Source organism: Antechinus flavipes, chromosome 2, assembly GCF_016432865.1.
Source record: "Antechinus flavipes isolate AdamAnt ecotype Samford, QLD, Australia chromosome 2, AdamAnt_v2, whole genome shotgun sequence".
Lineage (NCBI taxonomy): Eukaryota > Metazoa > Chordata > Mammalia > Dasyuromorphia > Dasyuridae > Antechinus > Antechinus flavipes.
In genome coordinates, this window is record NC_067399.1 from 680,561,063 (window position 1) to 680,571,062 (window position 10,000).

The 10,000-nt window shown below is 49.8% G+C and overlaps 1 protein-coding gene across 7 annotated transcripts in view; it reads right to left on the bottom strand.

Moving 5' to 3' along the window:
- EBF3 (EBF transcription factor 3) overlaps window positions 1-10,000 on the bottom strand; it is a 148,600-nt gene that overhangs the window by 42,564 nt on the left and 96,036 nt on the right. For 4 of the 7 annotated variants that reach the window (XM_051982726.1, XM_051982725.1, XM_051982724.1 and 1 more), the window contains exons 7-8: window positions 7,817-7,898; window positions 3,476-3,593 (exon numbers count right to left, since the gene is read on the bottom strand). In XM_051982726.1, the coding sequence (XP_051838686.1) occupies window positions 3,476-3,593; window positions 7,817-7,898 (200 nt within the window). Of the gene's footprint in view, window positions 1-3,448; window positions 3,594-7,816; window positions 7,899-10,000 lie in introns of all 7 variants that reach the window. The other 3 variants (XM_051982729.1, XM_051982728.1, XM_051982727.1) reach the window with 1 other exon arrangement.

A 10,000-nucleotide genomic window follows, 5' to 3' on the forward strand; every position in this document is an offset into this window, starting at 1 on the left:
TCATATGCACACAGGTGTACACACATATCCATCATACAGGCACGCACTCATGTACACACACATTCCCTCACACTGTTGTGCACACAGATCCCTCACATACACACCCTGATATACACACATCTCGCTTACATGCACACATGTATACACGTATCCCTCATTCACAAGCACACACTTATATGCACACATATCTTTCATACACACATCCCTCATGTGCACACATGTATACACATATCCCTTACATATACACGACATCCCTAGCACATGCACACAAACACATCCCCAAGGACAGACGCTCCCTGACACACACGTGTGCAGACACACTCCCGTGTTGTGGGATTTCTCTCCGACCCCATTGGGAAGCATCATTTTTTGGAAGGCTCCTGCCTTTAAGAGGTGATTGGGCAGCCACGAGCCGGCCACACACCTGGGACAGGCGGGCTTCCGGACCCTACCTCAGGCAATCCCGGGTCCAGGCCCCACTCCTATAGGTTTTGTTAAACTAGAGTCTGCCTTGCCTCCAAGGCTCTCGATGAATGAACCTGTTCATGGGGCCGCCGAGCCCGCTTCTTGGCCACTCTGGGTTCCGCGAGGCAGGTGAGAGCCGGCCGCTTCCTGCCAAGGGCCCGCTTCCTGCCAAGGGCCCCGCCGTCTTTGTCTGGGGGAACTTTCCGAGCGTGCCAGGGCGGCTCTGACTTCAGACACAGACCCACTGGCCCAAACCGACTCCGGGGGGCCACGTCCCTCCATCAGTCAGCCTCCTCCCGCACCCTCCCCGCGGTCATTAATCAGCGAGCTCTCCCGAGCCCATTCCCAGCATTTGTCACCTTTCTCTGGATTCACAATATTGAGGCACTCCAACAGGCCTAATCTTGCCTCATGAAGACTCCTTTGTTCTGCTGGCTAAAATGTCTCGTAATTGTACTTAGGATGTCCAGATGGCTGGCTGATACTCCAGCTGATAGGATTATACCTTTTACCTCTCCTAGGGCCATCTGTTCCCTTTAACTCGCTAAAACCCTGCAGCCTGGATTCAGTTGTCCTTATTGCATAAACCCTAACAGCATTACGGGCACTTGGCATGTAAATCAGTCTTGTGCTGCGGGCCTGGGGCTGGGCTAGGGCTTGCTTAAGGTTTAAACAGAGCCGGAGTCATTTAGGGGCTGGGGGGGAGAGGAGGGAAGGGACGGGAAAAAATTAAACATTAGTTCTAGATGCCGGGCTGAAAGGGAGAACAATCGTTTTCCCTCACTTGTATTCGACTACTGTAAATAATCTGCCTTGCCTTTTGTGAGCTCAAAGGATTGTATGGCAGCCTTCCACAGCAGCAGCGGGGGGAATTAGTTTACTTGGAAACGATCTGAGTGTGTGTGTGTATATACTGCTGGTGAATATTAGATGATTGGATAATGAGGTGTTAGCTAGAAGAGGCTGCACACAGGCAAATAGCTGCGGTTTGGAGTGGGGGCTCTCTCTTGAAAGGATGTGCTGCTAATTCAAAGCACACCGGCCCCTCCGCGAGATGGGGTGCAGCCGGGCAGGGGGAAGGAGATTCGGAGGAGCCCGCCGGCCGCCCCGGCCCCGGCCCTTCTCCGACGGCCCCCCTCCCCAGGCACCCATCGCCAGCCCGGAAGGAGAAGCCGGGCCCTCATCTGTGCGAAATTCCCCGGGAGCCACGGCCCCGGCTGGGGGAGAGAGGGGGCCCCGAGCTGGGAGCATCTGTTTGAGGGCGGCCCCCCGGCTCCCGCGGCCTGCCGGGGGCTCCGAGACAATGGCCCAGTGTGATCAATTTCAAGTGAAAGATATTGAAAGCTTTCTGGTGATTATGTCACCCATACTTAAGCAAACAAACAAAACCCGGAGCCGGGTTCCTCGACAAAGTGGCTTTTGATTGGTGGGCTGAGGTCTCGGGGGTCCACACAAGGGGCCTTTATTCTTCTAAATGTTATATTTGCTCCTTACAGTCAAATGCCTTTTTTTAATGCAGATTTATAAAAATAAATACTTGTACTTGGCTAAGATCATAATAGCTCATTAGAAGAGGCTGAATTTGGACCCAGACGGAAACCTACCACCACAGGGCTGAGAACGCTTCCTTGAACCTATAATGTTGCTCGTCCTCTCTCTAGGGAGGGAGAGGACTAAGGGAAGAGGATTCAACCTTCCTAATTGTGAACCTCATTAGTGATGGTTGCTAAGCAAAACACACCCCTACCTTGAGCGGCTCGGAAGGAGACAAACAATACGTCACGGGCCCTAATGACTGGGGTGCTGGGGCGACCTCTAATTACTGGAGTTTGGTTCTCTGATACCTTAGTCATTAACGCAGAAAAACAAATTAGTTTATTTTGGTGGACCACAGCAGATGCATAAATTGTGCTCCGATCTCGATGTCTGAATCGGATTTCACTCCCATCACCACCACCGGCTCCAGTCTCTTTTCTGGCCGGATACATTTGGTCACCCCTCAAATGGAGGCCCCGGGACGCCGGGATCTTTGTCCTCCAACGCTTCTATGGGCGAGGGGTGGGGAAGTCCCCAACCTGCTATTGTTAGGGTGTCAACTCACTTTAGAGGAATCAGATTTCTTAAATCTCTGCCCCTGGGGTCACCCAAAGAGGGGCTCATTTACAATCAAAGAGATCTTACTTAAGGGGAAGCATGATCCAAGTGGGTCTGGAGGGGCTTCTCCTTTCTCCAGTGACCTTTCCACTGTCCTCTTTGTCTCCTGATATTTGCAAAGTATTGAGCCCCTAAGTGTGTGAATATGGATTGGAGGCTAAGGGTGCCCACTCCCACTCGTCAAAGTCTCTTAGATTAGGAAGTGGGTACCTAGGGACGTGTTTGTCTCTCCCTCTGCTCACAAATGGCTCGCTCCTAGAAGTCAATGGTTGGTGACTGGTTCTTGGAAGACATTTTCTGTAATTTTTCTTATCCCTAACTCTACCTCTTTCTTCTGGAGTATGGGGACCGAGGTCAAGAAGCTGACCCCAAGGTAAATTCTTGGCAGGGTCAGTCATGACTTTCCCGTCCACTTCTAATGGCGGACACAACCTGGGTGTCTCTACCATCGGAGCAAGGATTATGACAAGCCAAAATAAAACTAAATAAAATTAAAAGAGCAAGAAAAGCTAGAAGCAAAATAAAGCTTTTAAACAAACAGAAAGAGGGAGAATGGAAAAGACTGTTTTTTTTTTAATGGGCTGAGTGCAAAACATGAAGCATTAAAAGAAAGGAATAAGAAAATGTAAGAAGCAAATACAGAATTATCCTGTGCTGGACAAGGCCTGGGATGCTTTCTAGTGAGTAGCTTGATCAAAGGCAGGAGGGAAAATCATGTGAAAATAATTGTCGAGTGGATCAACATAAAAGATGATGCAAAAAAAGAAAAAAAAAGAAAACGAAAAAAAAAGCATCGCAAATAAAAAGAGACATGTAAATGTGTGCCTACCATTTTCCAGATAAGAAGGGGCCGTACCTTCTGACGGGTCAAGGCGGCGGGCCCGCCTTCCATGTTTGGAGTTGTTGTGAACAAACATGTTGTCGGACACAGCCAGAACGTGGCCATCCACGTTGACTGTAGTTGATACAACAACCTGCCGAGAGAAAGTCATCTGTCACAAGGGATGGCAAAGTCATCCAAACGCACTTCGAGGGAACTTTGGGGGGTTGGTCGTGAATACGACTGATGGGGAACAGAAAATCACGTGATTGTGCTTAGAAGTTTTTCATTGATGCCCACCCACCATTCACTGGGTTGGGGCTAATAGACAGGATTTTTTTTTTTTAACTCACAATTGTTTCTCTTCAAAACCTGCTCCACTAATGAGAGCTTAATCTCCTATTATGCTAACAAGTGAATTCAATTCAGGAAAATATTCTTCTCGCCATTAGCTTCAGAAACACCCCTCTAGCCACTCATTTTAAAAGCTGCTGTTTTGATCTGTTGATATATTGATTAGATAGTTTATCTAATTAAAATTTGTTCACTTGAGACTGCCTTCAAATGAAGGCTGTGAGGATCCCCCACGACCAGCAAGTGCTGAATAAATCAGAGCCCCCACTCCCTACATTCTCTCTCTCAGTAAATGATCTCTGGGTCAATTTCACAATTACATTTAATGTCTGATAATGAACTTTTTTGCATCTGAAAAGACAGAGTTGAAGATGAATAGTGAAAGTGTTTGCAGTCCCTGTGAAGTATCCCTCTTCAAGTTCATCTGGATAGTGAGTGACCCTGGCAGGCCCATGGAATTCCCTCCATTATTTTTGAGTGAAAGGCTCCTATTCTTGGGTCCAGGTTCAGAGGGCGGCCAAAGGAGGGATGATGGATAAGGCCCCCAGCTCCCAGCTGCTTCCTGGGAGACACTAGAACAGCCAGCCTGGCAAAGGGGACAACCTCGCTGACCAACGAGCCAGTGAAACGGGGAATGACCTTTTTTCAAATGGTGGCGGCTCCAAAGTGGGGACGTCATGTTAATGGCCAAGGCAGAATAAGGATAAGAATGGGACTGCTGTAGCAGGCTCCCCTTGGTGCGAGTCCGCGCCCTGGGACGGAGGAAATTTTGAGGGACCACTCCAGGCTAGGCCGGGGGAGTCCCTGAAGTCGTGTCAAGCTTTGGAGCAGAGGTGTAGTTGGGGAGACCATTCCTGATTGGAAACGCCCCATCTTCCGGGCTCTGAGTGCTGACCAACACACACCGTCCCACAGAACTCTGCGTTCAGAACCAAAGTTGGGCTCAGCTCTTAGTACAGCCCCAGAATGAACTGTGAAACTGAACTAAGTGGGAGGCTCGACTTGAAGGTTGAGGAGGGGCAGGATGGCTCTGCTGACAGAGCCCTCCTGCTTTTTGGTTAGCAGTCCCTGAAAGCATCGGAAATATCCTTTATCCTTAGCACTGTGGAGCAGCTCATCTTGGCTTTCTGGGGGGGGGGGGGCTGCTGGTCCACTCGGGACCTTCCTGGCACCTTCAGCCTCAGATGGGGCAGTGGTCTGGCTGACCCTCCTGTGAGGGAAGGCCCTGGCTTTCCCAGGAGCCAGCCAGTGGTCAGTCCTTGAGACCCTAGGGGCACAGATGGAGAGCCATCATCTGGGCCGGCCCTTTTCTTCTACAGGGGGGACCCTGGAGGAAGTGGAGAGTTCCTTTAGTTGTTCAAGAGTTTGGAATTTTGTTCTTTTGCATTTCTATTGTTTTTTATGATTTGCAAAGCACGTCACACGTGTTGATTCATTTGGTCCTTGTTGCTACTGTGGTCCCCATTCTACAGATGAGGAAGCGGAAACCCAGAAGAGACTTGCCTGGACTCACACAGTGACTAAGTGTCTGAGGGAGGATTGGAACTCAGCACCTCCTAACTCTGAAATCCCATGCCTATCCCCAGTGCTACCAAGAAACATTTGGACCCGGCCTCTAACTTTTAATCCAACACTGTCCTAGCTGTTCTGCTCATCTCTTTTTCTCAAGGTCCCATCATGGTCCACTTTACTGAAGTCTTGCCTTAAAACTACTTTTAGCAATTAATCTGGACACCATCACAGCAAACAAAATTTAACTTCATGGAAAGCGTTCATCCTTTTTTAGCCTCCTAGACCATGGCAAGTTTAAGAGATGGGAAAAGGGAGAAGATAAAAAAAAATGTTTTTTTCAAGACAACTGTCTTTATTCTGTCATCTCTCTATCTAGGTCAGTCACCAAGGGAAAAATACGGTGGGTCAGCAGAAAGAGAGGAGGTACGCTGTGCTTCCGTTCTCTGTGTTGGCTCACCAGGCAGTGCACCTTCAGAAAGGTGCTGAGATGGGGAAACCAGTAGAAAATATTGTGGAAGACCTGCCATCCTGTTAAATCCAGTTAAACCTTCTGAGAGGCGGGGAGATTAGCTCAAGAGACCTCACGAAGTCCTTCTAGTGACTCCGGGGTCCCACTGTGCAGCCCCAGATCACTTGAGATTGATGCTCCATTCAGTCATCAGGAAGACAAAGAGGACACATGCACTCATTTTAGATCTGACCTTCTGCTCTGTTCCAATGGATCAATATTGCCAATGCCAGGCGAGGGCAAGATGCATGAAAAATGGAAACTGGACTGGACTGTTTGCAAGAAACATGTCTCTCTAAGCTACAGAGCTTGACTCTTGGTGGCTGCCTAGGGGACTCCTCAGAGGTGCTTGGTGATTATACGTGAAAACAGAGATCCTGGTTTTTTCCCCTTAAAGCTTAATAACCTGAAGGTAGAAATTCTCAGGAAATGTCAGGGTGCCTTAATAATAAGGCCATGTTTATCGTGCCCAAATCTGAGTCACTGGATGGAGAACCTGGAACAACCATCCTATGTTTTGGAATCATCATCTCAACTTGAGTCACGAGTAGGCGCTCGCCTAATCGTGTCTCAATAATCCTAAAATAGCCAAAGAAGTTGGTATATTTCCATAAGATTTGCCATCCTAAAATTATCCTCGAACAATGAGCAAACTGATAAATGGAGGGAAATAGTCCTGGTCTACACCTGGCATCGGGTCAATCCTCTCTCCAAATAAGATCTTTTGGGGTGAAAATGGGAGCCGGTTTACAAAGGGCCGGTCAACAAATCGGCCATTAAAGTTGAATGGGATGAAAGAGTGATCCAGTCTAAACAGAGTGCTCTGAAATTGGTCCAGAGCAGTGAAGGGAATGTAGAGCTCCCTTAAGAAAATAGCACAGAACCTTTAAGGAACAGGGCCTGGCACATAGTAGGTGCCTAATAAATGTTGATTAATTGATTATGTAAAATTGATACCTTTACTTTATGCTACAACTAAGAAAAATATCCTCCCCTGTCCTGCAAGGACAGAGTACCGGCTGATGAAACGGCATTATGTTGCCCGCACACAGTAGGGTTTAATAAAATCATTAATTTTTGATTATCTGTGCTGACTAGATCCCAAATCAAGTTCTGGTCAGGTAAAGATATGCTGTGATTTAGGTGATCAAACAAATGCTAAAGTAGAAATTATTTTAGTTTTTTTTTTTTTTTCCTAGAAAACCTTTAAGGAAAAAAAATCCAAAGTGATTTTAAATCTTCCTATTGAACTTACCAGACCTGAATGGGAACAATCTGATCATTTCATCAGCTCCCAAGAGTGCCTTTCCAGGGACTAACTCTTTAAACTCTTAACCCAACTCAAGGAGCTCTAGATGGCAGAGGCTCAAGAAAAAAGTCACGTGACGACACGTGACCAAAACCTGAAATAAGATTTCAGAGGAAATTACCAGCTTAACCTGAACCACTCTGGACTCCGGGAATTTGGGTCCCTCAAGTGAGAAGGTGAATGTGCGGAAGTGTTTTTTTTTACTAAAGCCTGTCAAGCCCAGAGGATGCTGATGACCCAGGGTGACTTCACGGGGCTATGGACCAGCACCGGCAAATCCTAGTCTTAGCTCCCGAGTCTGGCCTTGCAGCAGACCAGGACTATCGTCCGCGGCTCCCAGTAGGCCGGTCATAGGGATGACCGTACATTCTTTGGTTGGAAGCCACAAGATAGGAACAACGAATAAGGTTAGTTTCCCTAGCGCTGGGGATGAGAGGGTCCCAGGTTCAGAGCTGGAAGGTGATTACAAAGGCCAGTCCCTGCGTTTCCACCCGAGGGGGATGTAAAGCTATTCGCCCAGGGTCCTATGGGTAGGCAGAGGTGGGATGGGCAGCCGGGGTCTCGACTCCAAAGACAGCACATTCTCCTTTGCTTGCACTAAAGATCGTTTTCACAGCCCATTGCCAGAATTGGGTAACCAACATTGCCCCAAACCATCGGCCGGCCCAGTCCGGAGGCTTTTTCAGATGTGTACCTGGAATCTCCGCATATCTCGGGGGTTGCCTGCATTCTTCAAACAGTTCTGATTGCACTTGAGGAAAAACTTGAGAAAGAATCTATAAAGATACAAAAGTGGAGTGTGTTAGGTTTGTTAATCAAGCCATGCGATCGTTAGACATTTTAAAAGTCCAGTTATTCAGGCGGCCTCAAACCCCAACGACGCCTTCCTTTCCGTTGGCGATTTCCCATGACCCTCTCTGTTTGCTTGGGCTAAGGGGCCCCGCCCCCATCTCCAGGATGCCAACGGAGCCAGGGAGCCCCAGGGACGGCAGGGAGCACATCTCCAGAAAGCCCGCAGACTTCCTCACCCACAATATGGCCGCCGAGGTCAAGGAGATGTCTCCTGAAGAGACCGGGTCTCTTTGCCCTTGGTGTTTCCAAGCCCTCTACCAGTTACAATGGGGGTGGGGAGTTCCTGGAAGCTTAATGAGTTGGGTAGCTCGGGCCTGGTGGTGGAAAGGAGGCTCTCACCACAGCTGGCCATTAACTGCCAGGAAATGTCCGACCCAGAGGTCATTATTACTTAAGTAAACACACTTTTAATATGGATTTTAAGAGGGTTGGACTTTATAGTTGCAATATGTACAACTCTTTATGAAACACATGAGAATTTTTGTTGAAAGAAGGAGTGAGTGATTCCCATGGAATGTGAGCCTCTGCTCTAAAAGGGGCACTGAGGAATTCTGGGGGCCTAAGGAAACGCTCCCCGTCCTTTCCTTCTTGGCAGAAGTTTTCCGGGAGCAGGGGCCGCAACGGGTTCAGGACCCAAGGACGAGGACCAGATTCTGCCAGCGGCTTCGGGCCAAGCCTGGCACCGTGTCTCGGGGCGGGGAGATGACGGGCATTTCTGGCCAGGCCTTCCTGCCCTGACGTATTCTGGGGAGCCGCCGCGTGACCCGAGATTTACCACCAGAACTTCTGGGAGTTCCACGGTGAGTGAGAGGATGAGGTTGAGACCAGCTGCTTCGTGACCTTGAATGCCAGCAGGCTAGGTCAGTATTTCCCCAGTTTTCTCCCAGAAAGACATTTGGTCTTGCCCGAGCATCATATTATTTTATCCTACATCAAAATCTCACCCTCCTAGCATAGGCAACCCCCAGGTCACGTCCCCTTAAAAATAACGAGAAGTCAAGAAATCTCAAGGAGGACGGGGGCTTCCCGGGCTCCTCCATGGCTGTCCTGAGTGGGTTTTTGTGATTTTAGAGGGATAACGACACGGTCCGGGAGGTGACCGCCCCGGTTTAATGGACCCCGGCCGGTGTCAGGAGCCTCCCTGTTTGAGGCAGAATCTGCTTCTTGCCGACCTCCCCTGCCTCGGCGCGGAGCTCCCAGGGCTCTGGCTGCCACCGCCGCCCATCTGCCAGCGGCACACAGCGAGTCACTTGATATTCCACCCACCAATTTTTCCTAACAGCCACTGTACAATTAAAGCCAACGCGTTCTGTTGCGAGGTAAATTAGGCACACCTGCGGCCAGACTTCATTTGAACTGCATCAGAAAAGGACCTAACAAGGTGAGAGCACACCACAAAGTTATAGTCCTGTCAAGCAATTAGGTTTTCACTTCTGGGACATCCACACAGTGCAATTATGCCACACATTACAACCTGGGTAATCTTCTGAACAAATGTCATGTCTCCGAGAAGCCAGTAAAAGCAGTTCATCTGCAAACGCGGGCCCTCCGAAGCCGCCCCCCGCGCAGAGCGGGCGGAGGCCGCCCAGCCAGGACAAGGGCGCTTTGTTCTGCCCTTTCTCGGGGGGGGCTCGTCCGGGCCCTTAGCGGCGCCTCGCAGCCAGGACACCTTTCCACCCTGAGCCAGCAAGGGGGCCGTGATTCCCTGAGCAGGCGGGGCTCCCGAGGGGCCGGGGCGAGCTCAGCTCGGCTTCCAGGGGTCCCCGGCCCGGCCCCAGCCAGACCCGACTGGTTCCGAGGCCGGATGGATCAGAAGTCATCACTACGGCCCCTAGACCAGCGTCCAGCCCAATGACCAGAGATGGCCTCTGGCGGGGGCCGCTTCCTACTGGACAAATCCCCGCAGTAACCGATGCCTGTTATTTCCTAGAACGATCCCGGGAAGTCCCTCAAGGAGGGCAGCGGAGGCCGCTCTTCTCACTAGAGTTGGCCCAACTAGCTCGCCTCCTGCTTGTTCAACTGAAGT